The 21661-nt window shown below is 48.5% G+C and overlaps 2 protein-coding genes across 2 annotated transcripts; one reads left to right on the plus strand and one right to left on the minus strand.

Annotated features, from left to right (window-relative positions):
* The first annotated feature begins 394 nt into the window (after window positions 1-394).
* LOC135817507 (inositol 1,4,5-triphosphate receptor associated 2-like) lies at window positions 395-8660 on the plus strand. The gene is made up of 6 exons (XM_065330709.1): window positions 395-2620; window positions 3190-3444; window positions 4168-4258; window positions 4449-4675; window positions 5168-5233; window positions 7507-8660. The coding sequence occupies exons 1-6, from the start codon at window positions 527-529 to the stop codon at window positions 7750-7752; spliced, it is 2979 nt and encodes a 992-aa protein (XP_065186781.1). The 5' UTR covers window positions 395-526; the 3' UTR covers window positions 7753-8660.
* Window positions 8661-11997: 3337 nt separating this feature from the next.
* LOC135817508 (dual oxidase maturation factor 1-like) lies at window positions 11998-20956 on the minus strand. Its single transcript, XM_065330710.1, has 6 exons — window positions 20337-20956; window positions 19125-19182; window positions 17336-17470; window positions 14530-14637; window positions 13961-14114; window positions 11998-13520 (listed from the first exon to the last, which is right to left on the minus strand). Exons 1-6 carry the CDS (start codon window positions 20502-20504, stop codon window positions 12482-12484), a joined length of 1662 nt encoding a protein of 553 aa, XP_065186782.1. The 5' UTR covers window positions 20505-20956; the 3' UTR covers window positions 11998-12481.
* Window positions 20957-21661: the final 705 nt, after the last annotated feature.

Consider the following 21661-nt stretch of genomic DNA (forward strand, 5'->3'; position numbering starts at 1 on the left):
TTTTGGGTACCTCTTGTAATCTCAGCTTCCCAAAGTTTCCTGTAGGTACCATCAACTACTACATGTATAACGATTTATAAAATGTATGAGTGGTTTTGAAATGAGAATTTGATCATCCGATTTCAGGTTTGTTTGAGTGGTAAAAAAATAGCCTTTACACTCTTTTGCTTTTTGTTTTGAATTTTGAAGCTGATATAACCGCCAACCCCGCTACGTCACCAAGTCACGGCTAGCCGGCTGCAAGTAAGTTTTGGCCACACGTCACCGTTGCATTGTGCACGCGGCCACGCGCACCTGCCGGTATCGTCCGAAGCGCGATCCATGTATGTATCGATGCATGCTCTCGATCGAGTCAAGACTCAACTGACTCAAGTCAAAAAGTGAACACTTCAGTTCAAGCTGTGTTCCTCCGAAATTCAATAATGCATTGTGCATATGGGGTCTTTTATTGTCTAATTGTCTCATTATTCATTGTGTGCTCGCACTCCTAGAGAAGGAATAGAATGGGCAGTTAGTGATTTTCACCATGTCGTTAGATAGTCCGGAGCCCACGGAGCAGGAAATTCTTGCCAGCGTGTTTTATCACTGCGACACTCAGAAGACTGGACTGGTGGCTGTTTCTCAAATTTTGGAATTTCTACGCCGAACCAAGCCTGATTGGGACTTTGGTGAACTACAGGCCCTGCTTGATCCGAATGGTGAGGACCCTGTAGTGGATATTGATGCGTATCAACATGGAATCTCGCAGTGGGTACAGGCTGTGAGGAGCATTGTGAGCGAAAGTGAGGGGGACGCCACAGATGGCCAGTCCTCCTCCTATGTTGAATCCGAGTTTAGTCAGAATGAAGGCTCCGTGGCTAGCCTGGCAGCAGGAATTGCCACTGACAATCTTAGTATTGGCTCTAGCGTGCTCGAGGGAAATAGCTGTGACCTGTCCCGCAGCTGGGATTTGGCCGACGCCATGACAGCTTTACAGGAGGCCAGGCAGCAGATCAAGCATCTTTGTGCCGAGAATGAGTCCTTCCAGCAAGCATTGGCCACGGCCGAAGAACAGAACACCGGGCTGATCACCGAGGTCGAGGGACTCCGTAAGCGTGTGTCCAAACAGGACGCTATGCTGTCGAGGAAGTACGAAGAGGATCGGGAACTGGAGGCATTGGCTGAGGACCAGCGGCATTTTCAAGTCACGTCGGACCGTGTTAGTCAGCTGGAGAAGGAGAAAGCACAACTGGAAATGAGTTTGACACATTCAGAGGATGAGCGGCTGGAGCTAGTTTCTCAACTTGACTCAATTCAGGACGAGTACAAGTCCGCCGTCGGTGCCTTGAACTCCAACCCATTACCTTTACAACAGCAGCTGCATGCAAGCCTGGAGCATTCGTCTAACCTAGAGAGCTACGTCAAGGAGCTGTCGAGCGCCAACCACGCATTACGGTCGGACAAACGTCACCTGGAGTCCCTTCTGGTGGACATGCGTGACCAGGAGGTGCAGCTGAGCGCATCCTATGGCAGTCCACTGACACACAGCACGCCCATGCGGCGAGCTGACACACTCCATGACGAGCTCATGGCCAGCGAGACGGAGAGCAGTGGTGGCAGCGGTGGCAACCTCAAGTCGAGCCTGACTTTCCCGGAATCGGCCAGCGCCAGCAGCAGCGCTGCCGAGCTGCATCCGGACACCACGCCGAATGTGAACGGTAGCGGCGGCGACTGGCGATCAACACGCATTGGCTCTGATACGGATCAACTGACTGTTACTGGCGGTACGGCGACGGCCAACAGTAGTACACAGAGCCTGGGTCGTAACAGCTCCACGACCGAAGAGCTACGCGCTGTTCTGTCCAACGTGAGGCAGCATTTCCAGGCCAAGAAGTCGCTTGCTTTGAAGCAGCTCGCCGACCTGTCAGATTCTGATAGCCAACTGGACGAAGTCATCATCGAGTCCTCTGTCGACATGAACATGAACAGCTTTAGCAACTTTGAGACAAAGCTGGCTCGCTTGGTATCTTCTAGGAAGTCCGCATTGGACAAGGTTTCCAAGTTGGAAAAGTCCAATGCTCTCTTAGCAAGTGAGGTCAGTGATTTGAAAGAAGCCAGGGAACGCTTGGAGCAGCAGCTCAGCTCTGCCGAGGAGCGGGTAACGTCGGTGGTGTCTTCCTTGGAGGATGTATGTAGCGAGCGAGACACGTTTGCCGTGGACGTCACTGAGCTTCGCAATCGCCTTGCTACTGTCGATACGGAACTGGAAAGAACGTCGGAGGAGCTTGAAGACCTGCAAAAGCGCAACCTTCTTACCTGTAGGGAGTGTGGACGCATCATCACCATAGATGAAACCGAGCAAGCAATGTCAAGTAGTCTCTCATCTGTTGACACAGCTGGTGGAAGTCCAAGCAGTGCTGCTGACGGCGACTCGAGGCAATCTACGCCAACACGGTCGACAGGCACTTCGCCGAGCTCAGTTGTGATTGTGGAGACACCGCCCTCCGGTGGCTCATCGGGTATGCTCCTGTCCGAGACGGACCATCAGGCTATTGCCGCACTACTCAAGGGTCTTCCGTCTGAGCCAAACCTACTGCGAGCTGAGCCGAGTGCGGTGGAGCAACACTACTTCAACATCTCCGTGAGTACATGTACAGTGTAGGCTTGTAGTATTGTAGTCTCTTTGCTTTTCTTTCTGCATGGGGTGTGGCGATGGTGTGCTAGTGGTGCTTTTGGTGCTGGTGTTAGTGGCTCTGCTGCTGGTGGTGGTGGTGCTGCGTCTGGTGGTGGTTCTGGAGGTGATGGTGGTACTGCTGCTGGTTCTGGTCGTGGTGGTACTTCTGCTAGTTCTGCTGCTGCTGCTGGCATTTGTGATGGCTGTCGTTGTGATGATGGTGGCAGTGGCGGTGGGGGTATCTGGGTGATGTTGCATCATCCTCATGTAGGATGTACTTGTATGTACGCCTGCCACAGTTGCTACTGAAGGTATGGTGCTAATTAGTTGTAATATAGAGATATGATCAGGACTGGAAGAACTTGTGCCCAATGAATGGATAGTTTTCCAAAAGAGCTCTGATAACTCTGTCAAACTGGAAGAGCTTGTGCCCAATGAATGGATAGTTGTAAATAATAAAAAAGCTCTGATAACTCTATCAAACTTCTTCAGCACAGTTCGTTATCTTATTTTATTGTTCGCTTGTGTTTGCACAGGAGATACTTCATGACCTGTGTGAGTCGGCGGAAGGATGTCCGGAGACAATGCGACGAGCTAAAGAGGATGCAGAGACGCGGACTGAGTGGTGCATTCGCCAGTTTGTGGCGCTGTCCACGGAAGCTGAGGAGCGCTCACTGCCGGTGGATCCGAAATCATCGGATCTGTTGGTTACCCAGCTGAAGTGTGCTGTTCAGCTAGCTCGCCTAGCTGGAAGAAGTGAGCAAGACTTTGTGTATTTGACACTGATAAAGGTGAGCGCTCTACATAGTGCCTGTGGGTACTGCTACATACTCTGTACTGTAGCACAGTAGCTAATGTTGCACCTGTCCTTCGAACTAGCAAAGCTGTGAGAATGTATCAACAAAAGTGATTTCTCAAGATTCACTCTCGCTGTCTCAGGGCCACCATATATTGTTCCCTGGTTTCAGGGCCTGTGTACTTAAAAACCGGTGCTTCGCGAATTCATTGTGTAAATTTCATTACTGTAGAACGGGTAATTTTAGCGACGTAACAACCCTAGCGAATTTAGCGATCGACTCATTTTCGCTAAAGTTTCAAGTCGCAAATCCGTTGAGACATTAGTAGTGCACTGGTGATCCGTGAGTAAAATCGCTGCAAATCGCTAAAATAAAACATCGCTAACCGGTTGACAATGGGAAAACGCTAAAATTAATAGTCGCTAAAATTACCCGTTCTACAGTATCTAAGTTTCTGAATCAAGTACATGTAACCAGCTGAGCCAGCTCCGGAGCTTGGGACTCTCTCTCTCTCTCTCTCTCTCTCTCTCTCTCTCTCTCTTTCTCTCTGTCTCTCTCTCTCTCTCTTTCACTCATACGTGAGCCCATCAAAAAAAGCAGCAAAGTTTCGTGTAGAATTAGACAGTCTTTCATTTGCGAAGGCTGATTTAGTACTGGAGCTGCTCGGTCTTGGTTGTAATACACCTTTGGGTACCACCTTGCTGTGCTATTGTTCAGGTACTGGTACAGTATATCAATCTCATTCGACTTGAAGTGTTCCTGCCGAGCACGGACCGTTCGCCCCCGTTAATCCGCCCTGATTCGACAGGTCAGTGGTGTTGGTTGGATACATTGTGTAGTGTCTGTGTGTGTGTGGGGGGGGGGGGGGATGTCTGTGTGTGTGTGTCTGTCTGTCTGTGTGTTTGGAGCATAACAGCATACGTGTAACTGCAGCAAGCTCAGCATGGGCTTCGTGCCGCTTTCCTACAACGATTGTGTTTTGTTATTGCATTGTGCAGGCCAAATGGTGCTGACCCCGACTAGCTCTAGTATGCCCAGGAATTCCTTCTCCAAGTGGTCTTCACAATGCGATGATGACACTCATCGAGGTGAAGGCCCCTGGGAGAATATCGAACGACTCTCACGGACATCGTCGCGATCATCGCAGTTCAAGTCGATCACGAGCGTGTTCCACGAGGCGGGCATTAGTCATCAGAAGTTTGGCGATGTCTTCCCACATCGAACGGTAAGCAGCCTTGGCAATACTGTAATTTCACAAATTTTCGGTGTACTTTTATATTCGGTACTTTCGGTGCGGCTGTTTCATACCTAAAATTTCAATACACCGAACAAACACTAACACACATAATCCAATAGGGAACTGCTTCTCTGTACCGAAAATTTCTGTTCACCTAACCTGGCCTGTTGCCCTCATACCGAAAATATTGAGCACCGAAAATCTGAAATTAGAGTATCTGAATGCCTGTAAGCCGGTTTGTGTTGTTTCACGGTGGCAGGCGAGCAGGCTGGGTCCATGCTTATGCTACACGCAGGAACATGCATGTGCATGCACCTGCACACACACACACACGCACGCACACATGCACGCAGGTGCATACAGACAAGCATCTTCTGTGTGGTGTTAGAGATGATTAATTGGCTTCAGAGGAGCTTTTGTGCATTGAATGCTCGATTATTGTATCCCTATCCATTGTTGCTGGTACATGTATGTGTGTAGGTCGCATCATCAACCCCAACCACTTCGGAGGATATAGATGATAGTGATATTCGTCGTTGCACTGAGGTATGTGGATTTGACAGTATGAACACCCTCGACCCTGGTGTATAGTCTAACACCGGTAGTTGTCTTGCCATCAGAAGATCATGAAATGGTGGTAGCAACTTCGGCAATACTTTGATAGCAAAGTGTTTGCTCCCCACACTGGAGCGCGCGCTTTTCCGCCAACTTGACTTGACAGTTGACGGACTGAGGTTTGCCGAGTCAAAGGTTTGAGAGTCTTCTCGTGTGCTCTGGATGGCAGTCGAGAGTCAGTCAAGTGTCAAGTCGGCGGAAAAGCGCGAGCTCCAGTGTGGGGAGCAAACACTTACCATCAGTCTCTAAATCTAATGAAGGCACATAACCGCTGGCACTCATATGTGCATAATGTCTGTGTGGAGAGGACAAGCCTCATCAGTTCGCATGGCACTGGCGACTCTGTACGCATTCTTATTTCACATGGTATGCCGACATACGGACTATGCAAGATTAAAAATATGCTTAGGAAATGTTCTGGTTTGACGGCACGTCGTGTTGCCCGCTGGTAGTAATGTGCCCGTTCATGCATGGCTTGGCTAACAGGACAATTAATCGTCCAGCAAACAACTATTTGGTTGGGAAGTACGGACAGCCATGTCCAACGGTGGCACTTCTCAGTACTGTAAGTCGGCAAACTTTCGGCCCATTCAAATTTCGGCCTCCCAGGGCTAAAACACATTTTGGCTGCAACAAACTTTTGGCCTGTACTGCTGCTGCCTGTATACACTGTCACACTGAACCTTGCAAAGCAAATTTCGGCTGCAATGAATTTTCTGCCAAATATGAGGCAGGCAGGCATAGTGGGATGGTCTAAGACCATGATTGAGAAACAGAGGGTACCAGGTTCAAGTCCTGCTTGGAAGCGGAAGGAATTTTTCCAGCCGTGCTGCGACCCACAGTTAATTGGGAACTCGTGGCCTGGCACGAGGGTAACATGGATGCAGCTAATGGGATTTCGGTCTTTGACCACTTGGTGGTGGGTCTGATCTACTCACCTCCCACAGTTTAGGCGCTGCATCTGCGCCTTTGATCCTAGAGGGTGGTGGCGTTCCCACGGCGGATGCGGAAAACTCGGCTTCCAGCCGAGTCTCACGCGAACCGTGACATTTTTATTTATTATTTATGATCAGGCCGAAAATAGCTGAAATTAATTAGATGCCGAATATTTGTTTGCTTACAGTATAGCTTACTGGTGCCCTGGATAAAATATACTACGGGCTATAAAGTACTTTTCTGACGACCCTACATCACAGTCATTTGACTTTGGGAATACAGTACCTCGACTGTAAAGTACAGACTTCTGCGGCCCGTGTACGTACGTTATCGTCGTCCCTCGTTAATACATAACCTCTGGGACTTGACAAATGTTATGTATTAACGGGGTTTTTGTACTAAACGAAAGTGTACATAATTTGCTTGTGTACCAGAATTTTTCCCTTTTTTCTACTTTTCTGAGTGTTTCTTGCTACCATGACTAGGTAGCGAGATATTCTTGATTCCCTCGATACATAAAAATTATGTTATACCGGTCACAGTTAGCAAAGATTCTACAGTTTGCATGATACATGCCCAGCCGCGCCTGTATAGTCACTCCCAAAAAAAACAGAGTTTTGTCGGTTTGTGATGTGCGCTCTGATTTCTGAGCTAATTGCGTCCACAAGTAGAAACTAGAACACGATGTGCCTCCACTGGAAGGCCAAAAGACCAACAAATTATGTACTATTGAGGTAGGTGGCATGCGGGTACGGAGAAATGTTATGTACTACTAACGGGGTTTATGTACTAACGAATTACCGTGAAAGTCCGTAAATAAGTACGTATTTACTTTCGAATTTAGTGACCACACCCGTACTAACTTTCGGGCGGGTACTGACTTTCGGGCACGAACTAACTTTCGGACCTGACTTGGGTGTAGTGGAGAAGTCATGTTCATGTTGATGTACATGCTACGTGCTGCATGTGCGCACCGTACCGGTACTTATTTCGGGCAGTATGTTTATCGGGCTTGACTTGACTTCAACAGACAGAGCCAAAAGAATGAAGGGGGTATTTCTTTCGGGCAGGTATTTATTTACGGACTTTTACGGTATGTACTAACCGACAAAATTTGTATGGAAGTGACCACGTTTCGTCCGGGACTTGAGATTTCTTATGTACTAACGGGGTTTATGTACTAACCGGACTCGTATTAACGGGGGACGACCTGTATCTAGAAGTTGGTGAGAACGTGCTACTGTTTTCGTTGCTTTGTTCTTTTTCAGGTCATGGAGAGTATTGATAAGCGAATGAAGGCTTCAGATGTCAAGTCTACATGGCTGCGCAGTCTTCCGCACTTTCTTCTGCGAGTTCTCTTTGTCATCATCTTGATCTTCGTCTTGTTTGTCTTCGTCTTTATTAGCTCGGCGTCTTCGCCTCAGGACGTTCGCCGTCCGTCAACGTTTTGGTCATTGCTGCCACTGGAGCAGCTAGGGGCACAGTTCAGCTTGTCGTCACGGCCTGTCACGTGATCCTGTGCTTGCCTTTGCTCTCGTTGCTCCGGCCTGCAGTCGGCTGTGTATCAGTAGTGGTGCCACTGCAGCAGTGTCCAGCCCTCGCCTGCCTGTACTGCTGCTGCTGCTCCAACATGCAGTTGACGGCAGAGGTGGCTGTTCAGTCCCATCCGGCTACTGCTGTGTCTGTGTTGGGTCACTCTGCTTTGTCATTTGTGCTGTCCATTTCCCAGTGACGCTGTCTTTGGCATGCTCGCATTGACCAGTCTAGCTCTAGATGCATGTCAACCTTCAGTCTGTCCATGGTTTCCACCGCCGTTGTCCTTTCGACAAGAAACCCACATTAGTTTTATGCAGGGGTTTGTGGTCTATTCGCCTCCTTATGACTTTACCCTTCGACCACACTACATGGGTCGACATTGTTTTAATTATAAAAGAAATATTTCAAAGAAAATTGCTGGTGCCGGGATATTTATTTCAATTTTACCTCTCCATTTTAGAACTATACTTCTGACGCACAAAAAAGGTTTATAATAACTTCTACTATAGTGCTGCAGTTCTGCCGAGTATCGCCATATTTACTGTCTCGGTGTCTTGTGCTAGTGCTTGCCACCCTAACCCTGGACACATGCTCCACCGGTGTGTGCTTATGTAATACTCAGACTCACATACCATTCATTGTCAGATGAACACGCGCTGCCCTGCTACCGGTTTTTGTTTCACCTTTTTTTTTTACTGTCATAGTCTTGTCAAGTCGTTCCACCAGTGTTATACTACTGCCAAGTGTCTGCTTCCAACCATAATGAGCTGTAATTCCTGGCAGTATTTGACCGTTATGAGAATTTATTGGCCTTTTTTTTCCTTCTGCTATCCCCACATGATGATCTGTGTGCAGGAAATGCTCCAAATCACTTTTCAATTTTGCATCTGCCTACGGGAGAGTTCTCTTTTTAGTGTGCTGAACCTGGTCAGAAAGAGAGAGAGAGAGAGTGTGTGTGTGTGTGTGTGTGTGTGTGTGTGTGTGTGTGTGTGTGTGTGCGCGCGCGTGCGTGCGTGCGTGTGTGTGTGCGCATGTGTGAGTGTTCAGTGTGCTTGCGGTCTATTATGGAAACCGAAGGGCCATGAAATACCCTTTTTTCCATAGCTCCCTGATAGGATCTTCTGACTACATGCACTGTCCTGTGGCTGATTCATGTTTTCTTGGTCTTTGCTCTCGGTGTTTTACCGTATTTGCTAGTTGCATGTGATGGTCAAGAGTGCACAATGGCAATACTGTGTAGTTTGAACTATAATCATGATTATGTATATGTGCCGGTGGTGTTGATCTGCCCCAAGTTTTCTTTCTGTTGCCTGGTGATGCCGTTTGCGCGAAATGAAAAACTTGCTCCATTCTGTCCGTGTGAAGAACACTACTTATCCAGGATATCAGTACCTTATACCTACTACAGTAGATCTACTCTTGCATCTGGAAGTCTTAGTATTAGTAAATTTTGCTGTTGTGCACTCTTGCCTAAACAAACAGTAACTGTTACACATGTAATGTGCACAAGAGTATAACTACCGGTATGCCCCCAGGGAGCTTATGAAGTTATCATGGTTATGTATTCTTGAGTCTTGACTCTTGATACATGAATGATGTAGATCTACATACACTCAACAGAACACACAACAGTTTTAGTACATCATAATACAGTCATGGTCATGCAAGCAGGGAGTCGAGTCTGCAAGCCAGCTAGCTGTGCGTGTGATCATGATGAATGATCGATCTATCCATGACGTCGACGGCAAGCATGGCTACACGGTACGGTCCCTACTACACTCTACACCCGCCAAAATTTGAAGTGAACGCCAAATCTGAAAAATCGTGCAGTCTCATTTTTGGTGTCGAACATGTTCAGATTTTTGAAGTAGTTTGTTGGTTGTTTATGAAGGAGCTTCTCTTGTTTCTGCCTGGAGAAGCCTGGTGCGCACCTCGTACGCTACAATGGCATCCGAAATTTGCGAAGATGCCATTGTGAGAGTACAAGAAGGCGCTCAGCGCCTGGAGAAGGAGGTGACTGACGTTTCGGTCGATTCTGCACCAGATCCCTGTCCTGATGGCTTGCAGGAGGGAGTAAAAAAGAACATCATGCTCACTGCCAAGCTTGCTGGGACTGTTCAGGCTGAGCCGCCGGGTTCGGTTTCTGACCTTTACGAGGCGAACAAGGAGAACAGGAGTACAGCGCAATCTCAACTGATGATGACCAAGGCGGATGCTTCTCATTTGCAGGAGGGGGTTCTAAATTTATGCACACAAGTGGAGTCAAAGTTCACAGAAATGATGAATAAGATGGAGGACATGTCGGGGAGAATCGAGAACCTTCAGGCCCAGAAAAGCGCTCTGGAGAAGTTACAGCACGAGAAAGCATCCCGTGCAACGTTCAAGCTCGGTGATGAGGAGCACAAGATATCTTCGGTCCACCAGCAGCTGGAGCATGTAGAGAAGAGGCTTGCGCTGGTGCAACGCACTCACAAGGCCTGTCAGTCAGCCGTCAAGGATTTGAAGTCCTGGCAAGAGGAGCTGCTGACGAAGAACGATCGTCTGGAGAGCCGTGTTGGTGAGGACACGAGGCAACAGAAAGTACTGGCCAGCTCCATCAAGGAACGGCGAGACGAGCAGGCTGGCCTTGAGGAGATGCGGCGATCTGTCGAGGAGCTGAGTGGTGTAATTGTGCTTCGTGCGGACGAGACGCATATGGCCATGTGCGTAACACCTGCTGCGGTACAGCAAGGCCAGGAGAGCCAACAAGCCCAGCCCGCCGCTACACAGGCAGGAAACAATCCTCAAGCCGAACTCCACATACAATTCAAGGCGCCGGTGGCCGGAGCTGGAGGTAAGCACCGCAGCATAGATAGTTTAACATTCGTGCAGGCTAACGGCCACCCGATCAATTACGATGAAGACATCAGCGAGATGTTGGCTTCCGGTGATATAGTGTGCATTGTTGCATGGGCTCGGAAGTTGTTCAGGGATGTTCTCAGGTGCTGAAACTAGCGATGTATACTGATAGTGCTTTGCGGTGATAAGCAGATCCTTGCGAGGTGTGGCTCATATTGTTGGTCCAAGGACATGCTGCCCGAATCACACATTTTGTGTGCCTTGAAGTTCCGTTTGACAGTTCCAATAAGATACCTGGATAGCTGCTGCTGTGTGTGTACACCCGCACACACATCAGCATGTGTGTGTGTGTGTGTGTGTGTGTGTGTGTGTGTGTGTGTGTGTGTGTGTGTTCGACGGTTCGGCTATGAATCATCCAGTAAATATCCCATGATATGATTCACGTCGAATCTGATCCCACCGAGTTTGAGCTTTAGTAGAGTGCATGCGTGATCCTCACTGATGAGACATACCACCACGAAATTAACGTTATAGTGCTATCTGCGAATTTATCTAGTCCCGGTCCACTGGTATACATGTAAATTGCCATACAACACACACGCATACGCACACACACACACACACACACACACACACACACACACACACACACACACACACACACACACACGCACACACCATACACACACACACACACACACACACACACACACACACACACACACACACACACGCACACACCATACACACACACACACACACACACACACACACACACACACACACACACACACACACACACACATACACACACACACACACACACACACACACACACACACACACACACACACACACACACACACACACACACACAAGTACACTTTTAGACACGGTTAGGTACACTTGAAGCACACATACAAACTGGGTGACTGTAGTGACATTATTTTTTCCCCTGCCCCTGCCTGCATATATGTTCGCCGTGTGCATGGATAGCCATATGTTTCTTAGTGTTTTGCATGGTTTTTCACCCGCTGGACGAACTTAGCACCATGAACTCTCTCTTTTTAGGACCCATAGCCATTCCTTTATTATTTAATTATACAATCTAATTACTCAGTAGACGTTTCATTATGCTTTCGGCTGGTTTGAAAGTTGATTACCAATCTCCGTACCTTGATTGTCAAAGTCTTTAACACTTGTTTGAGCATCCGTTCTGCGTGGACTGGCTGTAAAGCAGCTGTGCTTGTGCAGACGTACGGACAGCGTGCGGTCATCAAGAGAAAATTCCGCGACACTCATTTTTCAACCCCTCAGTTTCACCATCCACGATGCAGCAGTTCAGCCAGGCCTAACCCTAGTAACAGCCATGCCGCAATCACACGTGTGGTTCCTCTTTTTTTTGGCAAAAAAAGGACTCGCTTAGACGAGAAAAGAAGATACAAACAATAGTTGTGCTACGCTTGTGATAAGTTAGGAAAAAATCAAGCAAACAAGTGGAAATCTTGTGTTCGTACACAATGGGTGCGTCTCAAAATCTCTTGAATGACACACTACGTGCAGTGCGTTAGTAGGAGTGATGTCGGATGATAGCGGTGGGATAATTTCAGATAATGCAATTTGTCAATAGCTTGATGTAGCGCAGATATATCGATCCTTGTTACTATTAGGAGAGGTACGTAAAACGGATAGAATTCACTGGCAGACAGGTTGAAAGTATTGTTGCAATGCTTTGAAGTGTATGCACATAATAGCAAGCTTCATACATAACAATATTGATGCACTGTATTGATGTACAAGTGCATGTACTGTAGGACTGTGCTAGCGTGTTGCTTGCATGCCTGTGTTAGCATGGTGTTGCACACTACACTACAGTGTGCATTCCCCAATGTCACCGGTAGTGTACGATACACCCTCCGTGTGCATGAGGCTGGTGCCCGTGTTGAGACGTGACACGGTTCTGGCCGGCGGCTGTGGCACGGCGGTGCGCTTGGCCGGCGTGGGGCGCATGCCCGATGCAGTGTTGGGTCGGCGTGGCACCTCGACCGCGTTGTACAGTATGATCGTCGCCTGCTGTTGCTGCTGCTGCAGCTGCTGTGTCGTCTGCTGCTGCTGCTGTGGCTGTGACTGAGCACTGGTGCCGGGCTCTGCAACTGGTGTGCCTTCTGCTGCTGCTGCTGCACCAGTAACACCTGCTCCGGAGTTTTCGTTGTTGATGTTTGCCTGGCTGAGATTGGATGAAGACACCGGTCTGAGCTCACCAGTGAAGGCTGACTGTACAACAGACATTGACAAGCTGGATGTTGGCCGCGGTCGTCGCCACTGCCGGGGCAGTACGCGCGGTGCAGCAGTCTGACTGTTTGCCGACGTGCCGGATAGCGTCGACGGCTGGCGCGTGAGGTGACGCCGGCGGAAGCTGCTGCGGAAACTCGACCTCGAAAAGGCGCCCGGGCTGGTGACTTCGCCGTTGCTCGGCTTGGTGGGACGCGTTGGTGCACCGGCAACGAAGGTCAGCAGCCGCGGTCGAATGTGCTCATAGTCATGTGTTTCGTCGTCATCCTGCGCGTCCTCTTCTTCGCCTTCATCGTCCACCTCTAACAAGCTTGTGCCAAAGACTCTCGCCGCCCACAGTGGCTGGTAGCACACAACGATCGTCAGTACCAGTCCCACGATCATGCACAGTAAGCCGGTTGTCAAGCTGAGGATGAACCCCCAGCCGTACGACAGCGTCAGCTGCTGGTTCTCGTCGATGGGTATCACCAGGCGCGACTCGATCGTGTGAACGCCAATGAAGACGACGCACGCCCACAGCAGGCAGGCTCCCGTCAGCATCAGGCAGATTGCACCGTAGAGCAAGCTGAGATATGTTGACAGGAAGCAACACAGTATCCACAGTGGCAGGGCAAGCCTGCAGCAGTACATGTATAAGTCACAGAACACAAGAACAAGAAGTCATGGTTAACCCTTTCACTGCCACTGTCGACTGCAGTCGACAATATCTGTACATTCTACACGCACTCTCATTATCACGCAACCAGGAGCAATATATGCCGATAATTTCAAGCTGCAATCATGCTACCATCTGAGAGTGCTCAAACTGCTCTGCTTGCTGCTATGTGTGAAAAAGTTCTAAATCTCAAGATTTGACAGGAGATGCATGTAGATGTACATGTACATGCCTGAAAGGTGTCCAGCTGAGTAAGGTGTCCGTATAATAATAAGAGAGGTTCAAGTGTACGGCCATTTCAGTGACACTCGGTACGTGTGCGAAGGGTGCCCAACCTGTTTCAATTCAGCAATGCTACATGGGACTTGGAGCACTGTACGTTCAATGATGCCATGACTTACCACATCAGTACGTGCGTGTAGTAGCCAGCCTGCCGGTAGAGTCGGCCCCAGCGAATCGACTCGCCGTCCAGTGCAAAGTACTCAACCACCGAGAGAATGGGCAGCGGCGCACCCCGCCGCTGAGCCTGTCGGAATTCCTGATTGAGTTGTGCAGCTGCAGCATAAGCAACCAAGCGTCGGCAGAACAAGTGTCAAGGCAGACAAGCGTCCACGATGAATACAGTACAGTCAGGCGCTGAAGAACGAGCCGGCTAGGATCTCACCATGCACAGGATAACGATAAATACGCCTGCGACTCTACTGTGCATGGACTTGTACATGAAAAATAAGAACGGCCTAGGCTACGACTCTGACCCCCTCCCCCCAGTTCTTCGCCGCCCGCCGGTACTTACAACTATAAGTTAATGCAAGTAAACCTATTACTGCTCCGTGTACTGCTTTTATAGATGTCTCTGTTATTGCAGTGCAGCATGGGCATGCATCGTTCAAGGCTTGTTATCAGGAGCATGCTGAACGCTGTACTACCACCAATTGCACGGCACTTGCCACCGGCTCGTTCTTATCCTTACCATTAGGACCGAATCCATTGAGATTCTGATCCCAGCCAAAGGTAAAGTGCTCATTGTAGTCAATAGTCTCTGTTGCGTTGTTGAAGGTGACTTGCCGATCTGGCTCGCCTGGGGTGGCGAATATAAGAGAACAGACAACGTATGAACAGGGGAAATGCCAGCTGGTAGTGTAGATGTGTGGCCGACACACTCTCGCTACACCCTGCCAGCAACCAGCGTCCACAACTCCCCAGCTGACTCGGCTACTTCGAGTACAAACTTAGTACAAAGCCTACAACACACACACACACACACACACACACACACACACACACACACATGCTGTGCCGTATTGACACTCTCCCGTGACCAGGGAGTAGTTATTTTACTATCTGCCCTCCACTCATGTGACAGTTGCAAAAACACGAACAGACCGTACTGTCGGGCTCGGGGCATGACAACCTGTACCGGGTGCGTAGCACATCTTTAGACCTGTTCTAATCAACTGAATGTGAATAGGCGAGTCCAGAAGACTGGTTACATGCATACTATAATCATTGAAAGGTGTGTTCTGTCCACAGCCAGACTAGCCAGACCCTGCAGCTGCTATGCACTCGTAAAAGTTACCTGTACAGTCATATAGAACTACCTCTGCCACGTGCGCAAGGGCCCTTTGGTATTAAGCCGTGTGACTGCATTTGGCGAATTGTTGCTTCAGACCAACACTGTGTGGTGCACTTGCAATGAATTTGGTGCTTCGCGGCTACAAGCACACATTCTCGCCTGTGAACAAACTCGGTCAGTTCCAAAGAAAGGCGGGTTGGATATTTGGATATTCGGATATTTCTGCTCATACCTATTTGGGCACGGGAAGCCGGCCTTTTCGGACCAGCAAAAAAATAATTTCATGATGAACGGGTCACGGCTGTTAGCTGCACTTGGCTCGCGGCAACTTAGTTTTCTGCACGTGAACCATGAAAAATCAATGCATGCTCATGCATGTTCATGCATAACCAGTCAGCTGGCCTGCTCGCCCACGCATTTGACAGGTAACAATTCCATCAAATTTGAGATATCGCTTCGTTCTAAGTCTCAAAACAGTTCTAAAGTCACCAAACCACGCTGGTAATCGATGGCTATTCAATGTTAACATCTTCAGGAAGACTTCAGCCGTTTCCCGAGAGTTTGGGCATCGTTGCCGTTATTTTTCACGGTGTTCTTCTTCCTCCTGTCTGGAGCTGCAATTGCATCCTGGAATTATTTGAAAGGTATTTCGTGCGGGCTGTGGGGGGTTCCAACAGGCATAAACTGACATCGCTATAGGATAACTGGTAACTTTCACCCTTCAAGGAGGTAGAGCAATGAGAATTTTTTTGTGGCGGTCGTCCAATTTTTGTGGCGGTCGTGGCTGTATTTGTGCACTTCCAAGGCTTTCATTCTGCCTGATACTACTCTCTACTGTATGGGAATCGTTGTTTAGGCACATGTAGCTGTCTTATTTGGTAGATCTGCTGTTTTCAATCACTTGGGACACTTTGTCTAGCCTATTTGTCTTTCGTTCGTGCCATCTATCAGTTTTGTGGGGTGCCTTGACCTGTATTTGTGAAGTTCTCGAGTAAAGACCCTAATTCTTGACTGGAGTCACGTCTTGAATTGAATTTGCTGGGTGAGCCCTCGTTCACGCAGTTGTACTTATCGTAATAGTCAATATCTGCTTGCTGGACGGACTAGCGGCTAGAATAGGGATGACCAAATGGTCCAAGTGTGTACTAGTACACGATTATTGTTTCCATCATCGTGAAATGAGCGTTGTGGAATTGCAGTTGTCTGCCTTTGGCACTGAGGACATGAGGAGAGTTGATTGTTACTTCTGCTCAGCAATGAAGCGATCATCAGCTCTCTTTGTTCTAATTATTGAGAGGACATACCGGCATCGCAATCAAGTAAAGATTAGGCAAACCTCGCCAACCTCCAAAGAGAGTCGAAGATATTTTTCTCCAAATGCAAAGACGATCTTTGTGAGTTTGTGACTTGCATTTGCGTGCATACATGCGCAAGTCACGGACCACGGCACGTGCGCGGTTACCATGCCATCTCGAACCGACGCCATCTTTCTAAGTTGCCGCTTCTTGACAGCCGTGGGGTCTGCTTACATCCTCTTTGGGGGGGGGGGGGGGGGGGGGGGTTGGAGTGAGCTATCAGACGCTGCTTTTTTCATACTGGCTTGGTGCAGCGATCCATGAGGGAGGTGCGTTCCTATGACGCGGGGAACTCGGCTGGAGGACGGGTCTCACGCGAATCGTGTTTTTTTGGTGCATGCATGACATGAATAGTAGCAGTCACTCCATAGAGGCAATGTATCGGTCACTCGGTGGATGCACTGTGTACTCCGTGGATACACCAACGTCTGTACCTTTTAGGGGTCAAAGGGGTGTACCGGGTACCCGGGTACCCGACCGTTAATCTCAGGTACCGTTAGAAAAAGGGTACCCGTTTGGATTTTGATGAACCTGTCAGTACGGAGCAACACTGCTGGAATCGTGTATTCCAGGCGGGAGTCAATGATTTACAACTCCATGCTGGATGTCTGCATTGTTGTTGCATTTTCGCACCTACACTGTAGTAGATCTACTCCTGCGACTATCAGACACCAATCGATTTGCGAATCACAATGTCATATCAAAATGCAACCCGAGAACAGATGAATTAAAATCTTGATTTTTGTGAAAATTGCGCAAAAACATAAACATGGCTGCTAAAGGGTACCCGATAACCTGCCCGATTACCCGTTCGTTAGTTAAAGGTACACCCGTTTGACCCCTAGTACCTTTCAAAGTGATGTTGATGCCGCGCAAGCCCAGTCGGATGCCCAGCTCGGCGTGCACATGCTGCGATGTGAACTGCTTGTACTGCAAGTCGCCCTTCACGTGACCCACCTGCCACTCATAGCTGAAGTTGCATACTGTACACGAGGGCACAAGGGTAGCAGCAACAACAACAATAACATCAACAAAAGCCGGGACAAGGCGTACATGTACATGTACGTATTCGGTATAGCATGTCAGCAAAACACCTGCAGCCCGCACAACACATACTAGAGAATGATAGAAAGAGAGGAGAGAGGGGATGGGTGGGGTATGTCTGCTTCAGTTAGGAGCACAGTCATGCACATGGCAACCCTCCCCCCCCCCACACACACACGCAGAGCGTTGAATACTGTACAGGCAGAACATTTCGTCGGTCAATAATTTCGTCCAACTCCAAAGAAAGAGAGTTCGTCCGGTTGTAAATTTCGTCCATGGATCATACGAGTGTATTGAAAAGCTGGACAAATCGACATTCGTCCAGCATTTAATTTCGTCCAAAAGCTCCTTGGACGAAAAAGACGAAATTAAATTCCAGACGAATATGTCTGCTTATACAGTACTGTATTTGGTGTGATTCTCGCCAGGGACCAACTTGGTCCAAGGAGTGACTATTGAGCAACCCTTGCTCTCCGGCTGCAGTCTGTACCATGCCACACTAAGAAATTGGCAATGACATGCATCCTTCATTCAGGAGTGGAGTGGTGACATGTCCACAGAAGGGAAGGGCTAAGTGGACTCTGACAGCTACTTGAACATGTAGCTCTGTTTTCATATCGGTTCAAGTGCACATGCTTGGAAACTCTCCTGGAGTGTACACCAATGTCACCATGTTGGTCCCTTCCCCCAACCAGGACACCTGGCTGCAGACAGGGCCACATGCACTAGGTCACAGATGCATACAGGAGGCTGATTTAGATATCTACAGGCAGTGTTGCAGGCCAGGCCTGTGTAAATGATGAAATTATTTTAGGAACTATGTCAGGATTATGCTGGGCCAGTGACATGCATCTACATCTCCATCATCACTTGAAGTCATGATGGTATCAATCAATGCATGCAGCCATTACAGCCACAGGTAGCAGGTATGAATGGAACCTTTGAAAGCCACTGACAAATCACACAATGCCTGTTCATTTCAAGACTTCCTTCAGGTCCAGAGCAGCAGGGGGGGGGGGGGGGGGGGGGGGGGGTGGATCAGTCAGAACTAGTTATAACACTGGGAATTATTTCGCTCACTCCTACCTGTGGACAGCAACTGACTTTTTCTCGGCTATGATGCCATTCATAGATAGCAGAACCCTAGTTCATGATGATGAGCCAGTCATGGATAGTACTTGTACAGTCATTTCCAATGAATGTGAATGTGAATAAATCGTGGCCAGTGGCAAGAGTACTGAACCCCAGGGTTATGCATGCTTTTGCTAGTAAGCAGTATCACACTTACCATATGATCGCTTTGAAAGTCTCTGCTGGCAACACTCGCCATGCAGCCAATGCCATGTTACTCATGCAGGGGCGTCGGAAGGTATCCGACATTGGTGCGGCCATAAATGGGTCGAGGTCCGGGGTCCTCTCCCCCCCCCCCCCCCCCGGAAAATTTTAGGGAAATTGGGCCCCAAGAGTCAATACTCCATTGCTTTAAAAATCCCAAGATGAAATTTTTGGTGCGGCTTTGGCCGTACCTGCCGCACCGGTTCCGACGCCCCGGCTGTCATGTGCGATCTCACCACATAAGAAGTGCACACTCACCCAGAATGACCGAGGCGACAAACAGGGCGAATCCTATTCGTATCGTCAGTGAAATGCCCTGCGAGGACAGGAAACATAGGCAACGACCAGTCAGGTCAGCAAATTTAAAATTCAACGGTTCATCCGAAAATTGTTCATGCGAGTTCAATCATACCAGTTACGCAAGTGCGTCGACCAGAAAGTATTACTCCGCACAAAATGTACTTGCATGTTAGAATGGTGCACAGTGGGTGGCTAGGCTATCATCAGCAGGCTGTGATACATTACAGTAGCAATTACTTGAAATTGCCAGTGTGCTGTGCAGCGAATCGTACAGGTTTCTACCAGCAGTGTTGCTGCTACATGCTCGGCTAGTATGCCGCTTGCAGTCGCATGAGCACAGGGTTTGTAATGGAGTGAAGCGTCAGAAGAATGTGGCAAGGATCAAGCACCACCAAGGATCAATACTATAGTGTAGACGGGGTTTCACTTTCAAGAAATAAGTTACCATTGGTGTCTATCAGTCTATCAGTCTATGCATGTGCTGTACACACACCGTGTATAGCATGCATCATAATTATAATAGTATATACCCGTTGGAAGAGAAGCAGGCAAACCCGCACGTGTACTGGCTCTACACCCACTGATTTGAATGCACCCACACGCATACACGCACACACACGTCATACGCCCGTCGCAAGAGAAGCACGGCAAATCTGCAAATGCACTAGATGTGCACCCACAGATTTTCTCTTATAGCAACGATAGCGAACAAGATCTGAATGAGACAGATCAAGACTTGCGCCAGATAACTGACACACACACATACACACACACACACACACACACACACACACGCACGCACACACAACTCGAATATTGTCTTTGGCAAAGACTATTTTTAAAGTCATGGGGAACATTGGCTATGTAAACCGTTTATGGGGGCCCGCGGCGTTGGTTACGACCGCAAGGTTTTGTTCATGCAATGGCGTCTGATCATACTAAGATGCTGCAACATGATGGCAGTGTGTGCCGATTTGTGGAATCCAGAACTATCCATAACTGACAGTCAGACAGTATGCTTTTTTTTCGGATTCCTGAACACAACCATCACATAGGATAGTTCCCAACCAATACTATCATATTATGATAGTATTGGTTGGGAATATTTCAAGCATATCATTAATATGCTTGAAAGATACCCTTGACTCCGTTTGCTTGACATGAGCTCACCTGACGTAAACCCTTCACTCCTGGCAGTACCAGCAGTAAGCTGAACACGAGAATGAGCACGGCTGCTACAAGGCCTGCTTCGAGCACATCCACCGTCACCGCGCTGCGGTTCGGGCCGTATTGCGTGGGAAAGGGAACATCCCGAAACGCAGAAAACTCCTGCACCATCGCGATGTGAACCGCGTACCGTGCAGTGTAGTTCCTACTGCCACTGTCTGGTCAATCAGCTACAAACAAACTGCAGACTTCAACGCAGTTTCAGCCAACTACATCAGTAACTAGCAACTAACTTCTAAGTAATTATTTTAGTTCTATTCCATCCAAAATCCCAATGACTGATGCCGCGACCTTCAAAAATCTACTGTAAATCCAAACTGCAATGTCAGTTCGTCCATTCACACAGCGCACTAAGCCAGAATCGCACGATCGCAAAGCGACTTCTTCGATCCCCGGCTACTCTCACCGTCTCAGTATGTTATTACCATGATCTACAGCAACACCTTCTATCAGTGCTAGTAAGTGATGGTGAAAGATTTCCAAAACAGCAACATATCAACAACAGCCAGTGTCATCTGCAGGATCTGCTATGTGATGGAAATGTCTGGTGCCAGCATCCACGTGCGATGCACTCCTGACTCGGACAGAGACTCCCCTAGCCTAGGTCTTGCATTGTTTGTGCTGCCTGCACAGGCGATAGACTGCGCTACTTGCTATGTCTCGCTCGCGCTGGGCATGTATTGTGCATGTGGCGACTACCGATTTCCATTGTTAGCCGCTAGCGCTTGCGCTGTGATCGTGAGTGAAAATGAATCAATGACACCCTCGCTAGAAAGTAGAATGACTACAGTCCATTCATAAAAAGATGGGTCCTGGCTCTGGCGAGCTCCCGTATTTGGCGATTTTTCGTGATTTCATCGTACACAGTGCAGTGCTGCGAACTTTGAAATTTGAAAAAGGGTCCAAAAAGGGTGCCTGAACTGGGGTTCGAACCGCAGAATGCACTGTTGCAGGCGGGGTCAAACGGCCTGGATTTTGATGGGTTTTCCCAACTCAGTGCTTTTGGGGCAAAACCTGGCCGAAATCCTATTCTTGCTATGGCTTGCTTTTTGGACAAAAAAACTTCAGTTACATAATGGAAGAGGATTCCATAATTATGGGATTGCAGAAAAAAATTCTAAAAAAACTCAACGTTTGACCCATTTATGGCCAAAAGCTAGAAGTTCATTTTTTTCTGAATGGACTGTAGCTCAGTACGAAACCGTCAGGCCGCGGCGTCACGTGCAAGGCCCGGGCCGAATGTCGACATGTCGAAAACAGAAAATTTA

This window comes from Sycon ciliatum, chromosome 5 (genome assembly GCF_964019385.1).
Source record: "Sycon ciliatum chromosome 5, ocSycCili1.1, whole genome shotgun sequence".
In the NCBI taxonomy this organism is placed as follows: Eukaryota; Metazoa; Porifera; class Calcarea; order Leucosolenida; family Sycettidae; genus Sycon; species Sycon ciliatum.

Coding starts and splice junctions, on each gene's coding strand:
- LOC135817508 (XM_065330710.1), bottom strand. CDS start 20,504: ATGGTGCAGGAGTTTTCTGCGTTTCGGGATGTTCCCTTTCCCACGCAA. Junction 19,183..20,336: donor GAGTGAAGGGTTTACGTCAG/GTGAGCTCATGT, acceptor CTGTCCTCGCAG/GGCATTTCACTGACGATACG. Junction 17,471..19,124: donor TGTCGCCTCGGTCATTCTGG/GTGAGTGTGCAC, acceptor CCTCGTGTACAG/TATGCAACTTCAGCTATGAG.
- LOC135817507 (XM_065330709.1), top strand. CDS start 527: ATGTCGTTAGATAGTCCGGAGCCCACGGAGCAGGAAATTCTTGCCAGC. Junction 2,621..3,189: donor AACACTACTTCAACATCTCC/GTGAGTACATGT, acceptor GTGTTTGCACAG/GAGATACTTCATGACCTGTG. Junction 5,234..7,506: donor ATATTCGTCGTTGCACTGAG/GTATGTGGATTT, acceptor GTTCTTTTTCAG/GTCATGGAGAGTATTGATAA.